The sequence below is a fragment of the Genypterus blacodes genome, unplaced genomic scaffold (assembly GCF_046128005.1).
Source record: "Genypterus blacodes isolate CSIRO-AG114 ecotype Tasmania unplaced genomic scaffold, CSIRO-AGI_Gbla_v1 ptg000028l_1, whole genome shotgun sequence".
Lineage (NCBI taxonomy): Eukaryota > Metazoa > Chordata > Actinopteri > Ophidiiformes > Ophidiidae > Genypterus > Genypterus blacodes.
The window spans coordinates 410,444-429,486 of NW_027466841.1; the positions used below are offsets into that span (position 1 = coordinate 410,444).

The window sequence follows — 19,043 nt, forward strand, 5'->3', positions numbered from 1 at the left end:
AAGCTCCTCCCACAACAATGACATTGCACTTTACGTGTGACGTAATGCCAGCGTGGCCTCGTGATGTCACCAGCGGAAACAACACGAGAATTCTAGAAGGATCTGAACGCTTTCTCTCAGTCATTGTTCACATGTTTGAAACTAAAGTTGTTGCCGGGATTTTTTTGGGTGCATAAAACAAACATTTTTGAGTTAATTTGATCAGTTTACTTCATTTGTTCCCCCTCTAAAACGCAATACTAGGTATACTATAAACTATCATTATAATCAATTGTTTGTGTGAATACAAGCACAACACAAGACTCCTTAAGTTATGTACCATTAGTCATAACCAAACACATACTGTATCTCTCAGCACAGTGACTCTTCTGCCCCTCTCTCGAATTTAATCTCTCTGGCTTTATCATTTTGTATGCAAATTACTTTTTCTGGCTTGAGAGACAATCAAGACCCCACTTGGGTCTGATTTTCTTTTTTCTTTTTTAACATTTCCAGCTTAAACCTCTGCAGCTGATCAAGGTCTGAAATATGTTCATGTTTTAATAGTTTTTTTTAATAATGTTTTTCCTTTGTTAGCTTTTATTCACAGGAACATTTCAGACTGATTTGTTTCCATTAATTTATCATTCCACTGTTTTTGTTGCACTCCATTTGCAGCTCGCTACCAGCAGTGTGAGGAGCGAGAAAGATGAGTGTGTGAAGTTTCTTGCTGTCAAAGTTGGCTCCTTAACCACAGTTTGAGTAGGAGTTGCAAATATTTACCTAATTATCTTCGGCTCGATGACACAATGCTTTTGGGATACACCTCATGTAGCAGTTTACATTTACCAATAGTTTAAGTGATGACATGATGAACAAAGTTCCACAGGCCTGTCTCATCACTGGCGGTGTAGCTGTAAAAACCACTATATTAATTTTACAATCTTCGAGGCTGAGCCAATATAAGGATCAATTTATGCTCATTACGGAATAAATTCAGCATAATTTTTTTAACCATAAAAATAATGACATCCTCTCTAGGTTTTAACTGTAATCCCACAGGGGTCCATAGAGAGCCCAACCTCATATTCAGCAATCATGACAAGATAACTCACTTTGAACAAAAAGTGAGACGGAGCCATAATAATTCCAAATTCACTATTAAGCATAAATATTTCAAATCCAATTCAGTTCAGCCAATCTGTGACAATTCATTAAGAATGGATGTTGGCGTCTATCTTTCACATTCCAAAGCTTAAAGTGCTCTTCATCCTGACCTCAACCTTGTTTAAGATGGTATATTACGTTCCTGGCAAAGGGATGACTTAATGCATAGAAAATGTTCTTCAGTCTGACCAGCTGGTGGCAGTATAGGACTCATCTAGCTGCATTATGTAAGAAAGGACAATAAACTGAAATGGGTCCCAAAGGAAACATTTGTGCTTGTTGTTAAAATATGCATTTGTTTGCATATTGTCAGCCATTATCTGGTTAAAAAACCTAATTGAATCATTGATTTCTATTATTTTTAAACATGAAAGTCACACAATTACAGGCACAGGTGATTATACAGGCACTTACAAGGTTCCTCTGTAGTAATAACACATATTTACTGGTACTGAAGTATGTGAAGCATGTTTAAGTCTCCTCAGAAACAGCCTTTAATGAATGACATAACAGTATATTTAAGTACAATATAAGAGCTCAGTTACATTACATTACATGACATTACGGTCATTTAGCAGACGCTTTTATCCAAAGCGACTTACAATAAGTGTGTTCAACAAAGGTAGATAAAAGAACTTCAGGTCACAAGAAATCGTAAGCGCATTTCCTTCCTAGTTGTCCTCTGAACCCCCAAACAATGGTCCAAGCAGAGAGGATCAGTTTCTCTGCTGTTCTACAACACCTGATTTATAAGATGCTACTGCTGCAGCCAGATGGCTCTGCTCTGAAAACATCTGGCCCTCCACACGCACGCACGCACACACACACACACACACACACACACACACACACACACACACACACACACACACACACACACACACACACACACACACACACACACACACACACACACACACACACACACAATGTACTCATGTGATGCAGAACCAAAACTAAGCAGGAATTCCTCCAAGGATGCAATAATTTCAGATTAACAGTGACGTTAAACGGTTACATATTCTCTCAGCGGCGCTGAAGTGTCTCATCCATCTATGTTGTGCTGAACAGCAGGATCTTTCATGAAGAGGGTTGACATTTTCATATTGATTTTAGACTAAATCATAGATAAACTGAAGAGTCACGTGATAGGAAAAAGACATCAGCAGGTATTGTTGAACTTCTTTCATCAAAGCATAAACTTCCCATCCTGCATGACTTTAAAAATAAACACAGACTCACTGATATTCAAAATTCAGTTCCCAATGGTCAAATTTCACCAATAGGACCAGATACTTAAACATTATCTCTGTGGGATTCTTGGAAGACACATTTGACTTATTTTTTAAATCACATCCAATGTCTCAAAGGGATTTCTAGGCCCGCAACAACAAAATCCAGCCACAAGAGGATGCTAGAGGTCTTTGTATCGGGCCCGTGTGTGGCGTTGGCTTCCACTCTGGGTTCACTGCAGGCCTGCTGTGAGGTCAATGAGGCCTGCAGGTCTGAAGCTCACACCGGTGTGACTACATCCTGTCATCCATCGCCAATATGCATTTTTGACTGATTTATGTTGGACAGCGTGATGAAGAGGGACATCACACAGGCTGGAGCCATGAAAACTTGTGTTTGTGTGTGTGTGTGTGTGTGTGTGTGTGGTTTCAGCCAACAAGCACTTTGAATATACAGTTTGTGCTTCATGTATTCCTATGTGTTGTGTGATGCCAAATTCACAAAGGCAGCAGTGAAACATGGCTTTGGTGCCATCTTCTACCTTCACATGCTTGTTTCTGCATTGAGACGCCATTTCTGCTTTTGTCGGCGTGTAGAATATCTCTGGGGCTTTAGCTTTTTGACAACAGATGGCTGAGCTGCAGAATACGTACTCAAGTCTGTCCTCTCTACCCAGATCTTTGTATTGCGAGGAACTAGCAAGGGACTTCCAATCCTGCCATCACTTCCCATTTGGCTGAAGCCTAAATAACTGAAACGCAGCGCCGCAACTCTACCAAGCGGATAGTTTGATGATATCCAGATAATATCTCAGCCGTTTGTCTCCACTTTATCTCGCCGTTTACGCTCTTGGTCTCCAAAGTTTGGAGAAGTGGATGAAGTTCACTTTTGTAAGCTGCATTACAACTCTCTCACTCTCACTCTCACACACACAAACACACAATATATGAAGGCAGTGACCTGCTGGGGGTCTGTATTCATCACACACACTCATACAGTATATATAAGTCTCAGGAAACCTTGATGATGTTGTAGAAAAACCTGCGAGAAAACCTTAAATTGCTTTGCGCATGCAGTCACACACACACATGCAGCACTTTTATACGTACACACAGACACATATGTGACCTTATATCATCCAGACTAACACACTGACAAGCCAAACCACCCCTATACAAACACACACACACTGCCACCCATACAAACCCATTTGGGATTACACACACACACACACACCCACACACACACACACACACACAGAAAGAGGGGATGTCATAAAATTTTGGACATGCAGACTCCACTTTTTTTTCCTCTTCTCCTTTTTTTTTTGTTCATTCCTGCAGAGTTGAATTATGAGATTGAAGTTGAATAATAAGCAGCGAGTCAAACAGCACAGCCTTCATGTGCGGAGCTGTAATTAACGGGGGGCCAAACGCGGGCGGCGGCGGAGGGAGAAAATGCAAATGATTCCGCACAAAGGCTCCTCACAAATTGGCGTCACCATTTCTCAAATTATATCATTACTATATTTTGAAAATGTTAATCTGTTGAGCGGATTTCCCGGGGGAGTTGAGTAAATTAGTTCTATTTCCGAGGCTGCCGCTCTGCAAAGGCGCGGCGGCGACAAGCACCTCTGATTCGCTGATTACAATTAGACTCCCAGTTTGGGCTCCTTCAAGCATTGATAATTTTCGGCATATTAAGCACGTTTTAGCAAAGGTGATAAGTCAGTTTTAATTGAAATGAAATTATTATTCTAATGGAAGTTTGGTTATTATTATTAGGAGGCAGCAGTCATTCTAGCTTCATTTTTTAATATATAAATGCTGGTGAGTCAAAACGCGGAGGTTTGAAGGGCATTAGGGTGTCAGGATTGAATGAGGTAATTTGAAGGGAATTACTTTCTCTTCTATCAGAAATGAACTGAATTAAAAGTCCAAATCAATCGCTTTCACTTCTCCATTCTACTTTGACAGCGGCACAATTACAGATAATTAGATGGGAGGAAACTTTTAATTGTGGGATTAGAGGGAGAGAGAGAATTTGCAGGATCAGAGGGAAAAAAAAAAAAATTCCTGCCAGAGTTTCTTGCTTAAAATCGAATCAAAGGATTTACGAGCTTAAAATGGAAACAGCGCCTTCTTCTTCTTCTACTGCTGCTTTTTGAGCGTTTAATTGGAATTGCATCTAGTTCACCCAAATCATCCAAAACAATTAATTTAGATTTAATTCTATAATTATCATCAAATCGAATAATGTGCAACCTAATTTAGATAGTTAAAAATTAACGTGCGTGAAGTTAATTGAGTAATTAAACTCCTAAACTGTTGCCTATTAATTTGCCAGCCTAATTAAAAATGAATTTGATTGTGTAGCTGGTAACGTGTTGGATGGGCACTTTGATTAGGCCTGAGAGCGTTTGGGGGGCTGAGGTGGAACATCTGAGCCTCGATCTGCTTCAGCTGATCCTGGTGTCACGACGATCCTCCGTCAGGTGAGAGGTTCGGATCCAAACAGAGCCGGAAACTCCAGGAAAGGAGGGAAGAGATCTGTTTCCACTTATGCAACTCTGTGATGAATATGAGTGGGACAGAAGCTGAGTGTGTGTGTGTGTGTGTGTGTGTGTGTGTGTGTGTGTGTGTGTGTGTGTGTGTGTGTGTGTGTGTGTGTGTGTGTGTGTGTGTGGCCTCTGGAGTGTAGTTAAGTGGGGTGTATGGATGGAGGGGATTGATGTGTGTGTGTGTGTGTGTGTGTGTGTGTGTGTGTGTGTGTGTGTGTGTGTGTGTGTGTGTGTGTGTGTGTGTGTCTCTTCAGTCCTTCACTTTGTTGATTTTCAGTTGAATTTCCTATATTGCAAGTAAACTGAAGTAACATTGGTATGGAAACAATATAAAGGACTAAAATGTGACACCCTAAGGTGCACAAAGCGTCACCTTATGATCCTGAGGTGTGAGTGTACATCAGACTGCAGTGTGTGTGTGTGTGTGTGTGTTTGGTTTATGCCAATTTGAGGAATTAATTCAAATGAAATTTAATATGAAAAGCAAACATGGTGATCTAGTTTGATGATTTGTTTTGATAAGCAGGATCTGTCTCATTTAGAATCACTAACTCACATGTTCACCTCCATGCTGACGTCACTGAGTCTTCCTCATACAGATCTCTCAGCCTCCAACACTTATTTGTTCAGGAATTCATCTCTTGGATGGAAAGTTAATCAATTAGTCTACAGGCTCATGTGCTCTCATTGATTTGGATCAATGCATGATGGTGTGTCCTCTGTGACCCGGAGCTCCCCACCAAGAGAAGAGAGGACTATTAGCATTATTCATTTCATTATTGTTATTATTATTATTATTATTATTTCCCTCCTGAGCTCGTGCCAGGGGCGCCGGGTGCACAGAGGGAGCGAGGCCGGGCAGCGGCGCCTGAACGCGGCCTTGTTCGTCTTATTATCGGGTTAATTAAAGCGAGAATCTGACAATGTCACCCGGTTGTAGGAAAACGGATTTAAATGCAGCGTCTCAGGAGACTGTGTCAAGGGCTGCTGTTCACTGAGACACCCCCCTCCACCCCCAATGTGTGTGTGTAAGAGAGAGAGAGACTTGGGGACAGCCTATGTGTGTGTGAGCTTGGAAATCGACGAAAAGCAATTATTGAATTTTAGATGTTCAAAAAGAAACGAATGGGAGGAATTATTCATAAGATCTTGTCCGAAGAAGGAGAAAAAAGTTAGACTAGGAGGGAGGGAGGGAGGGGGAAGAGAGAGAGAGAGAGAGAGAGAGAGAGAGAGAGAGAGAGAGAGAGAGAGAGAGAGAGAGAGAGAGAGAGAGAGAGAGAGAGAGAGAGAGAGAGAGAGAGGTGGGGGGGCCGGGGGGGTGGAGGCTTCAGAAGACAGGATGTGTAAATAGTGGCGCTCATCACTTCATTTGAATGTGAGGCTCCTCGCTGGAACACTGACGTCGTTATTTGGGGGTCAAGTGACGAGCGGATTATATACTTCCTCATAATAATATTAATTAAACAATTTGCATGCTAATAGGGTAACAATTATCGCAGCTTCTGTTGAGAGATTCAGGTTATTACAACATGCCAATCCGGGGTGCCAAGGGTCAGGGGGTGAGCGGGGTGCGAAACTTCCACTCTGATTAACATTATGACAGCGCCAGACTTGGGATAAATAAAGTCGAATTAATTATATTTAGAGAAGTTAATGAGCAGATATGGATTCTGGGCGAGGCGCATATTTGAGGTGAGAGGTTAGAGGAGTGAAGAGGAGGAAGATCTGCAACGTGACAGGACATGTGAAGGACCTGACATGGGCAGAAGGACCCAAAGAAATGTCTCCTCTATTCTACTCAACTGTCCATGTTTCACCTCCATTTGTTTACTATCTTGTCTGACTTGTTTACCTGTTTGTGTGCTGATTCCTAAAACTCTGTGGGGTGTCCAAGCTGAGGGTGGGGGGGCCGTTCAGGGACCATAATGGGTCCACATAGAGTCTGAGGCTGCAGAGACAAATGAAGAGAAATTGAAATATAGTTTAATTTCCGCATCATATTGTGACTGTCAGTGTGTTTCCATGGAGTGAAGTGTTGGTCACAGCTTTCATCCGCCAAGACAAAGATAAAAATACAAAAAAAGCAAAAAAAAAAAACACAATAAATAATAAATACATAAATAAAACAGATATAAAAAACAACCAAATGCCTAAAAAAATGAAAAATATTTGAAAAATCCAGTCATGAGTCCATGTAGGGGCTCAGCAGCCTAATGTACTCTAATGTTCTCCTGTTTCCAGGTCCTCCAGGTGCACCAGGAGCACCAGGAGCGCCAGGTCTATAACCCATCCGGCTCCTGCCCCCTTTTCTTCCCTTCCTCCCGGCGGGTCCCCCGTGTAGCGGCGGTGTAGTTCTTATCAAAGCCCTCCTGTCTTGTTGTGACAGCTCTGATATTGTTTATTGAGGTGGATGTCAGCTTTAATTAGCAATCGATACGGGGAGCGTTCGCAGAGCGCGCCTGTGACGTCAGCGCCCATTACCGCTTCTCATTGGGTGTCATATTCCCGGAGCCTGGGCTAATTATCGGGAGGTTCATGTGGATAAAGTACAGCTCATCCCTCCCTCCACATCATGTCCCCGGCTCGCTGGCCTCGCTCGCTGCATGCTGTTTAGATCCCGGTCGCCGGCCTCCACACGTCGTTTCCTCTCGCCTGCCTGCGGGATGATGGACAGCAGGATACTGGATCCACCTCACGCCCAGTTCGGAGGCTCTCTCGGCGGGATGGTGGGCTTCCCGTACCACCTGAGCCACCATCATGTTTACGAATTAGCGGGGCACCAACTTCAGTCTGCGGCCGCGGTTCCCTTCTCGATAGACGGATTACTCAATGGCTCCTGCGCGGCGTCGGTGGGTAGTTCCAACCCGCTCTTGTCTTCCGGCTGCGGGATGAACGGAGATAACCAGTACAAGCTGACAGGTAAGACGCGATCAGAGGCGCCGCGCACCGTCACCTCCTCCTCCTCCTCCGCTCCTCAAGGTTGGACGAGGCACAAACACACAGAAACAAAGAGAAGGAGATGATTGCGCCACAACTTCTCCTCTGCGTGGCGTGTTTATGGAAGGCGAGACGAGACCCGCAGACAGGCGGGGAATGAAGATGCACCCGAGCAATAACAACCAGCCACTTAGTCGAGATGATGCAGCGGTGTGTGTGTGTGTGTGTTTGTGTTCACGTCTCAGGCTCTTATATTCAATCCAAAAGCAGATTTGATTGGATGTGCAAAAATAACAATACTCCCTTAAATTAAACTGTGAACTTGATGTGAATGTGAGGAATGAAATCTGGTGAAAATTGTGTTAAATGTGCTTTTGTTGCCCCTTTTGTTTACATGTGCTCTTGCTTGCTTGCCCTGTCAGACTCGGGAGACCCAGACAAAGATAGTCCCGGCTGCAAGAGACGGAGAACAAGAACTAATTTCACTGGTTGGCAGCTGGAGGAGTTAGAAAAGGCTTTTAATGAGAGCCACTACCCCGACGTGTTCATGCGGGAGGCGCTGGCTCTGCGGCTCGACCTCATAGAATCCAGGGTGCAGGTAAATATGCATGGCGACCCCCTCTTTTATCTGTTTGTTTTTGAATTTATATATTTATATTACATCTCAATCCTTTTGTTTATTATCTGACGAGTCCCAACTCTTGTAAAGTGTCATCGAGGGCCAGATTTGGCTTTGAGGTCATAAATAAAATGAATGATTGCATAGATGTGTGATGTCTGACCTTCCGTGGCTTATGTTAATCCAGGATGTCAGCAAATAAATCATTTTTATTACAGTCTTATTTCGAAAAAAATAATGGTTACCCTCACAACAGGCTGACATGAAAAAAACGTTTTTTTTAACAGCTAAATTATTTTGTCAAAAAAATCAATTGCATGGGAAAACAGGGGATTTTCCAAATACAAATAAAATTATATTTCATGATAATTTTAACAAATTACTTTGCACATTTCAGAGTGGATATAATAATTTATAATTAATGATAAATGTGTTCACAAAGACTAACAAACAGGGTAGAAGCTGTAAAATGAAAATCAATATTCAGTAACAAATGAGACTCTTTAAAGGTGCAACGTGCCTGTACTTTAACTTTCTGCCCCATGCTTCTTTTATTTTGAAATTTTCAGAGTTAATGAACATATTCGTTTTTAATTAATGACCTAATTAAAGTCTGCATGAATTAGAAAACAGCGACAGCACGAGGCACCGTCAGTATTTATTAATCACCACATGGTGTTATGACACTGACAGCGGACTGGAAGTAAAAAATGTCGGTAATTTCCCTGAACTCTGCGCGTTATTTTCTGCCTTATTTGCACTTTTATTCTGACGGTTCCCCCTCGTGTCTCCCCGCAGGTTTGGTTCCAGAACCGCAGGGCCAAGTGGAGGAAGAAGGAGAACACAAAGAAAGGACCGGGGCGACCTGCTCACAACGCTCACCCCACGACGTGCAGCGGGGAGCCCATGGACCCGGAGGAGATCGCCCGGAGGGAGCTGGACCGGCAGGACAAGAAGAAGCGCAAGCAGGAGCGGCGTCTGCTCAAGTCCCAGAACAAGCTCCTGTCCGGGGACCTGTTCCACACCCCGGGCTCGGACAGCGACAGCGGGGTATCGCATGTGACCGACTGTGACCACACCAGCGGCCCTTTCGACTTAATGGAGAGCCAGACGCAGCCGTCGGGTCACGACCACACGCCTCACCCTCTCCAGACGCAGAACCAGAACCAAAGACACTTGGACCGGGACGCTGGCGGCTCAGAGCTGGACTCGTCCGACGCCAGTCCCCCCCGGTCAAACCTGATGTGCTCGAACCACAACCGAGCCTCCACCTTGCAGAAGCTGAACCCGTTCAGCGTGGAGAGCCTCCTGTCGGACTCCAGACCCAGACGCACCCCCGCGGCCTTACCCCCCTCCCGGCCTTTGATAGGGAAAGGACACTTCTTGCTCTACCCCATCACGCAGCCGCTTGGATTCATTGTTCCACAAACCGCCCTGAAGACGGCGACGACCACGACGACACACTCTGACGCCGCCGAGCCGAGCCTGCGCTGCGGCGTCAGAACCGGCGCGGCGTCGGATTCCGCAGACGCGTCGCTAAACAACAAGGGACGCCCCGCTTCTGAGGACACCGAGAGCACCGCGAGTTCGCCGCACGGCAGCAGCCCGCCCGCGGCCGCCTTTTCCGGCGGCCAAAGTACTCAGAGCTCGGGTGTTAGCAACGACTTTGACCGCACGAACAAGCCCGGCGAGGCCGAGAGAAGCGAGCATTTAGCGGACAACAAGGAGCTCCAGGAGCCCCGAGAGTCTGGGCTGAGTAACAATCCGACAGAAACAAAGACAGACTGTAAAGAAGATGTCGACATGGAATAAAACATTTGGGGTAAACAAAACAAAACAGCAAAAATTGACATCTTATATTAGGCCAAAGCTGATCAGAAACTCCATCTTTGCATCTTTAATCTCTAGGTTTCCCCCAATCTGCTGATGTTTTGGTGTGATCTCTCTCTCTCTCTCTCTCTCTCTCTTCTCTCTCCTCTCTCTCTCTGAGCGTGTGTGTAAGCCAGGAGTGTGTAGATATCCTTCCATGTGTCACACACAACAACAACAACAACAACAAAACAACAACAAAAAAGACCACGTGACCAACAAAAATCCTCAAGAGTTGTAAAAAAAAAAAAAAAGAAGGCATTATAACTATTTATATATGTAAGGTTTTTCGTAAATAAATCTATTGTATACAATCACCTCAAAGCGTGTGAGACCTTAAATAGCAGCACACACACACATGCACTCTCACACACACACTCACGCACACACAGAGCAGGACTACAGTAGGGCTTTCTTAAGAAATCTCATGTTGTACTTTGTATATTGCCTTAACAAATTTATTCATCTATAAGCCCCCACTGAAATGAGGTTAGGAGCCGGAGGCGAAAAGGACCCGCTCGACTCCTGCAGAGTTTTGATATGAAAGTAATTATTTTCCCGGTGGCTACTGCGGGGGGATTCAGTTTATTTTAGCTCAAAGGGGGTTATAATACATTACCGATTTCCAGTGATATGAAATCACATAAACTTCCAAGAATAATAGAATTAGCATGAAAAGGCCTGGGTGTCAAATTGAAATAGGAAAATAATAGCCCCGGCAGCTGGGAGTGTGTGTGTGTGCGTGTGTAAACGTGCGTGTGTGTGTTTGTGCATATTGGATAGGAGATGGGGATTCGTGGGGAGGCATTTTCATGAGCTCTCTCTCTCTTTCTCTCTCTCTCGCCGTGCCTCGCTCTCCACTTTGTCAGGGCCCCTTGTAGCGGGGCTATATTAAGATAGATGTTCGATGATATCCCTCATTGTTCTGTCGCTTTACATTGATGTTTCGGCGTTATCAGGCTATTGATCATGCGTCGGCTGTAATGGGACGGGCCGCGGCAAACGTGCCTATTTACAATAGCACAACACATTTGTTCTAATAGGGTTGGTGGTCCCCAGGGGTTGGGGGGGTAGGATGAGGGAGGGATGGGGGGCACGCAGGATCTGGGACATCTGCTCCCCTCTTTCTTTCTCTCTCCCTCTCTTTCTTTCTCCCTTCCTTTCTTCTTTTGCCATATTAAAGCAGCGTTGACCACAGTATCATGTCGCCGTGTAAGGAGCTCATGTCTCGGCTGATGTTGCGGCTCAAAGCCCCGCATGGAGCCGCTCAGGAAAACAGGCGCACACAGGCCCTTTATGGCGCCGCTCTTTGGGTTCTTGATTTGCAAATAAATTGAAACTAATCAGAGGGTCGAGCTTTACGTCTGAGCTGCTGCTGCTGCTGCAAATGAATTTCTGAGCCAGTGTCCCTTTCAAAATATTTACATAAATTTCACCCCATGCAGCTGTTTGCTCGAGGAAGCAACGTCTTATTAGGTTGGATGGGGGCAGGGGAACACACACACACACACACACACTCACACTCACACACACACTCTCTCTCTCTCTCTCTCTCTCTCTCTCTCACACACACACACACACACAGAGGGAGCGTGTAGGAGATTAGACCTGTGCAGGGTTAGAGGTGTATCCACTGTGCGCAGATAAGAACGCTTTATTGTACTTTATGCTGTTTTTTATTATCATTTATCTCTTATACTGTCATGTTTACATAATATTCAAAAAATACTGTGAATACTCTCGTGGTAGTCAGCAGTGAGATAAGTGATCTGGAGGTTTTTTAAAGATGTGCCATCATCATATATTTGATTCCATTAGCAGTCTGAATGTACATATCCACACATCAGGTCCAGCCTCAAATCGCAGACTGCCAATTAATAGAAGTAGTGGTTTGCGTTATAAATGGCGGGATACCAGGGGCCAATTTGGATCTAACCCCATATACGCTTCTTCCCTGCGTGTGTTTCTTCTTTCCGGGGCTATTTGGGACGTGTGCCCAGTTCATCCATTATTCATTAGCGCGCTGAATAGGAGTATCGCTGGCTGCACATTGGTGGCCTTAAGGTGAAATTAGCGATTTGCTTAAGTAGTTAAGCTTTTTCTTGCCTGAGAGCTGCACGCTGCATGATTCCAGACAAACTATCAATCGATACGCGGCCAGGCAGCCTGCAGGAGATGTGTCGTCCATGAATCATACTTTATGAATTCAATTTATACCCGGAGAAATTTTCAATTTGAACGCCGGATCATTATGGGAGAGTGTAAATTGTTTTTGCTCTATTATGCATCGGACGCCATCATTTTTCTTTCTAATTACGGAGGTGTCAGGTCGGGCTGTCATGCAGACGCTGATTTTCAATTTAACTGATCATCACGCATTCATTTCCCCATTTGATAAATCTGCTATCTGGAAGCTTCTCCATGCCCGGAATGCTAAGAGAGAGGCGCAGATTGGCAAAGTAATAGAGGCCTATATGCGGCAATAAGTGCAGATCAGGCAGCTAATTTAGCACCTCCTGGTATTTCCATTTCCATTTCTCATTTCCAAGTCTCAAAGGAGCCGAAGCAGCCCAAAGGCAGAGAGCTGCTGGGCTGCACTCACTATCGGAGGAAGACAGAGGAGGAAAGAGGAGAAAAAAAAAGACACCAAAACGGCTTGTTTTCAACCACACACTCCCCAAATTAGGATATCAAGCTTAATTAAGGCTAATAGAGTTTTCTCAGTATGTGTTAGTTTTATTTAATAGAAACAAATTTGCGCAATTAATTATGGTCCACGGTATTAAGAGTCTCATTTGCAAACATTCCAGCTCCAGTCTCGTCTCATTTTCCAGGTTGACTGACCAAATGTTTCCCATCCCAATCAGACTGTTTATTTGCTATATTATAGCCAATAAGCATGGAAAAACTCATTTAGCCTGACGAGACGTAAATTCATCTCTTTGCGCGCATAAAAGCTGAAATGATTTTTTAGCAGATCTGCGCTCTTTACTGTCTCCTGCAGGGTTTTTCCTAAATGTGGAATTTATTTATGTATAAGTCCAAACTCAACCCAGTGGAAAAATATAAAAACAGATGGAAAATATTCTCAATGTTATGGCTCCATATCCCCCCACGCGTCTCTTAATAAATAAAGATATATCAGAATTTCACAAGTCTCAAGCTTAAATCAACTTAAAAGTGTGTGCGTGTGTGTTTCTGTTGTTCTATGGGCTCTTATGGGCTCAGTTTGGATCAGAAAGAAGCGTGTCTCCTTTCAAAAAAAAGCATCCTCCATCAAATCAAAAGCCACTTGACATTTGGCTTCTCCTGCTGCAGCCCTGTTCTGCCTTTTAGGATTATTTTACATCTCACACTCATTAATGCGCCACTGGATTTAATCATTCTTATCTGTCCTCTGCATACCTGCAATAGGGCCTTAAATTACCATCTGCATTGATTTCTGTCCGATCCTTAAAATAATTCTAATTCTCCTTGAGCAGGTTATTTCCCCCAGAAATCCCTCTAATCAAAATTAAGTTAATAGCACTTGAACCTCTTGCACCTCTGATTTGGCCAAAATAGCACACACACTTCAATTAGAGCTGTTTGGAACAATCATTAAAAATGTTGTTTTATTTACTACAATTGTTTGTGACCTCTTGACCCGTGGAGGCAGCGTCTGCAAAAAAAAAAAAAAGCGCTGTTGTGTTTCAGTATGAACGAAGGCGAAATGTGAAGGTACAGGGGTTTCATACAATATTAAAGGGATATTACACCCAGAGCAGTTTCACCCGCTGGCTCACTCACCTATAAGAATTACTGAATTATTGAAAAGGTTTTGACCAAATATTAGTCTCAATTTTGTTCGGTAACTCTACAGTCCCCCCTTTTATTAAATAGATAACCTGCCTGATCTGTGACAGCTCAGCCAAAAAGAAAAAACCCACAATAAAAAGAGACGCTATCACAACACTCCAAGATGAAACTAAAGGTAAAGAGATGCAGAGGAAAAAAAGTTAAATACCCTCTGTAATGTTTAATACCACTGTGGAGTATAAGTGTATAAGGTTTACAAAGACATAAAGTACATTAGCCAACTTTGAAAGTATAAAGACATCATAAAAGATTAGATTACACTAAGCAGCAGCAATCATCTTAAAAAATACTCCTAAGAGTGTTTCTGTGAAGTGAATGTTTACAGAAGCATCCTGTGAGGACTGGAGTACACTCATCTCCTAAAGGCTTATAAAAAAGTACCTTTAAACAGGTGGATATGGCTGATGGGGAAGTACAGGGGAAATTAGTGAAGGGAGCAAAAATGTATAAATATATTATTGCTTGGAAATATTTACTCACTTACTTTCTGTGAATGCGTAACATCGGTTCGGACAAACCTGACCATATGACAATGTATATACAGTATTTAATTTTTAAAAAGTGATTCACATTACAGATCATTTATGTTGTGTTTCAGGGAACAATCAGTTAAATTGTCATTAGTTTTGAGCACGATCCAACAGTGGGTTGGATTGTGTTCCGAAGTTCTCTACTACAACTATAAGTGCGATAAAACCATGACTCGCCTCATCTCACGCTTTAAATATTGCACATTTCTGTATTATTCCAACTACATATCTTCTTGCAGTCGCTGCAGGGGAGGATTTGATCTCTGACTCTTCACAATAAGAGCCCTTGTATCTTTGTATGAGGATGTTAGAGGTTACAGGAGCCTTTTTAAAATGATTCCACCTGTTGCCATGTGATTGACCTCATCTGCATGGCCATTTTGGATTATTACTTACAAACACATATTTGGGCAAATTAAATATGAAAAACAATACCTAATGTGTTGTTATGGATAAGAGGGTCTTATGTCTACTACAGCCAAGTGTTTAAATATACCTTTAAAGTAATGACAACTTGCTCTCTGATATTTCAACGGTTTGGGAAACAAAAAAGGAATTCTGAATATTCCAGCCTGGAAGCTGAGACCTAGAAACATCTCCGTATGTGACGCACAGAGAATAAGATTAATTCGACTAAACTTGAAATATGAAGTACAATCCTCTACATAAGGCCCATGCTTATGTCTGCAGTTGCCTTGCATTGTACACAGGTGCTTAAAGTGTGTTGTTGTGGAGATGATGATGATGATGATGAGTGGCCTCCCGCCGAGCAGACGAGTCTCATAAACTGTGGCCATCGAGGATAAAATGACCAGCAGCAAACATTTTATGCCACGAGGGGCTCAGAGTGTAATAATGCATTCGCTCATAGCCCACAAGTTAATTCACCTTTAATGGCACATTGAGACTTGAACTGTCTCCACAGCGTCATTCTGCTCCAATAACCTCAATTTATAAAGCACTCATCAAACGTTCCAAACACAATGTTGTAAGACAGCCTTGGTCACATGCTATTCCAATTATCACAATCTGTTGTTGTTGTACTTAAGAGAGAATCAGTTACAGTAAAATCCATGGACTATATTTGGCTACTTTCCTATTTCTACCTGTGTGGGCTAATTGGCAGAGAGATTAAGTGCTTCCAGCCTTCGAATAGCCTTGGAAGTCACAAGGCCTATTTAGTTAAGTGTATAATCCATTCTGAAACATCAATATACTCTTCTTTCCAACAAATTCTCCCAATAATTATGTTTGCATACAAATAAAATGCTTATAAATATAGTTCACAGCGAACATAAATCCACCTGAAAAGTCCACTTTATCAGCAAACTTGCTTGTTTCTGCTAAATGTTCATTGTGTTCAGTATTTGTTTTCTACAATATCATCAAGGCAACTAAAGCATGATTAACTTAAGATAAAAGTTAGGGCAAACAAAGTGATTGACATGCAGCATTAGTTTAATTAAAGCGCTGAAAATCACTTGGTTAACCTTTAGTTAAGAGTGTGGGACACAAACACAGGTCTCTAGTGTCAGTGTCTGTCATAGGTGGAATTAGATGGTGCGCTTAAATTAATCACTGATACACGCCACTGTCTATTCAGAGCAGATGGATCTCCAGAATGTAACCCAAGGTTTGGGTGACAGAAAGCAGAAACAACTCTTGAAGGGCCAAATCTTATTCAGCAAACCACCATCAGAGCCTGAGAATGGCGAAGCTAAGAGTACAAACACGGACGGTGGAGTTGGGATGTATGTCTTGCAGAAAACTCCAGGAAATGACAGCAATCAGCCCTTGCTGCTAAAGTTTGTTATCGAGAAGGGCCTGGACATAATCTCAGTGTGAGGACCGTTGGCAAAGATTAGATTGTTGAGGCAGGCACACAGGTTTTTTGAAACAGCAGTTCAAGGACACAAGAAGGGAGAATGTGACGGGGCAAATGGGCCCAAATACATTTTGTGATAGAGAAAAAGGTTTTCAAGACTTGCAGGGCAGAAAGGCAAAAGTGAGCAAATGTGAGGAAGAAGACAAACTGTCGCTTTCCCTATTGGAATCGTTAAACAGCTGCCTTGGCAGAAAAACATCGGTTGATTAGGCATATCGAATAGATCACTGGTCCCCTTGATTGTAATCACATTGACACAGATAGAGAGGAGCCGATTCACTACCATGATAGAGCCATAAAGACACACTGCCAAATTCACAAATAAGGGAAACAAGGAGATCCTCGTCGTTCAGACCTCCCTGGGGTGAAAGACTTGTCTCTTTGTTCCAGAGGGTCCTGAGGATGAAATTGAAGCTAAGTGAAGGTCGCCTGGAGGTATGGACACAGACCATCTGGATTCAGAGGATGAGTTCAAGAAAAAATGTAATTTAAACTGGAGTGAAAATGTACTGCTTTTCATACTGAAAGGTCAAATTGTAAAGGATTCCTTCAATGCAGACAGAAAGCTTTGACAAAGGTGTTTTGAAAGATGTTCTAATGTCCAATAATGGTGTTGGACATGAACTTAAATGAGCCCAACATTTCATAGAATAGAATCAGGCAAGATTTAAGTCTTAATGGCAGATTATTCCAACTATTGGTTTCTTCAAGAGACTTTGGAAAATGACCAGACAATTATCCACACTGCATATTCTTCCAGGGACATTGTCTTTAAACTATAACCTCTAGGGTACTGACGACTCACAATCCATCTTCCACAATTTGATTCCAGACTCTGGAGGTTGTGAAGAGTGCAGTGGCTTGTACATTTGTCTTAAACCACACAAACCCAGGGGTCAAAGCAGGATCCATAGTAGCTCCTGGTAGCAGTAGTCAAATTAGGGCAACGAGATAACCTCAGGGCTCAAAGTCCTGGTAGGATTTCATGGTTCAATACGTCTATAATTTCTTTCACTATGTCCTGCTGGACCAGTGTGAGCGACCACCAGGCCACCTGTGCCTTGGAGGAACCCTGAAGCACATCTTCAGCCGTTTCCTGAAAGCTTTGGAAGAGGTGCACAATCTTCAGTGACATGAACGTGTCGCAAAGGTCAACAGAGGCTTCAACCAAGGTGATTCTCCAAAGGAACGAACAAGGACACAGCAAACCAAGTGACCCGAACCCCAGTCTCTTCTCTTATGTCTGTATCGGCGGAGACATACAACTGAGGATAGCTACAAATTAAGCTAAAGGTGGAAAATCAAGCAGACACCTCAGTTTGAAGAAGGAGCAAACTAGTCCACTTGTGTCCATTTCACCTTACTCTAAGATTGATGAGATGGTGCACACTCCTACTTATAGAACATGCTATGTGTCCATCAGCTCCAAACGATTAGTGCAGATTATAATTAGCAAAATATTCCTTAAAGTGACACAAAATGTATTAAAACATGGTGGTTTTTAAAGAAGCTTGTTTGTTATTTTGACAGACACAAACATGACCCACTTATTAACACCATCTCCTCTAGTTATTCAATGGTTATTAAATATCTAACAGCCGATGGCTGGATCCTGATCTCTTCTTTTAATTATCATCTTATAACGTAATTAATTATTTCTCTTTAGTAAACCATTTAATTGTCAGACAGCTTAACCGTGTGAGGGGTTTGTGGATATGAATTCTCGTCTCAAAGCCAAGTGGTTTGTGCCCCCTTTCCAGTCAAGCGCTGACTTGTCTTATATGTTCTTGACCTGTAATCCTGAACTAATAAAGCTGCCACCAAAAACAATTAAAGATTATTATTAAATATCAAACCTAACAAAAGCTCAGCTGTCACATACCTGTGGGTGTGATTTGCTGGTTTACAAGCCTGTGGGCTTCCTCAGGCATTAATATGTCAACGGTGCAGAAAAAGTAGATCTATTAATGCTACATCACAGCACACAGTTTGTATGATGAGAAGCTAGAACACCTGAGATTCTCCAGTAGCATTTTTAGTATTGTATAGGAGAAACCCAAACATGACCATAGGCAATTGCTGCTATTCACTGGTCAAACATCCAACGTAATATCATTTGTTGTTGAATTCTGCAAAAAGTTGCATCTTGGTGGCACAATTTCGAAAATTCTCAGTCATGCACACAGGCACATTGGCGTACATGAAATGAAGATCAAACTCATTTAGCAGGGATACACAAACACTCTTGTAGCTGTATGTCAATGAGATCAGGAATACTGAAACAGGCAAACACATTCCATTTTTGGATTATTGTAAGCTTGGTTTTTCACTGTAACATTTGTAACATTCTGTTTATTAATGTGTGCACGGATATTTGTGATCGAGACGTGAAGATGCAGTTCAATA

The 19,043-nt window shown here is 42.7% G+C and overlaps 1 protein-coding gene across 1 annotated transcript; it reads left to right on the plus strand.

Moving 5' to 3' along the window:
* Positions 1–7,602: 7,602 nt before the first annotated feature.
* Positions 7,603–10,307, plus strand: uncx (UNC homeobox). The gene is made up of 3 exons (XM_076144311.1): positions 7,603–7,858; positions 8,299–8,474; positions 9,294–10,307. The coding sequence occupies exons 1-3, from the start codon at positions 7,603–7,605 to the stop codon at positions 10,305–10,307; spliced, it is 1,446 nt and encodes a 481-aa protein (XP_076000426.1).
* Positions 10,308–19,043: the final 8,736 nt, after the last annotated feature.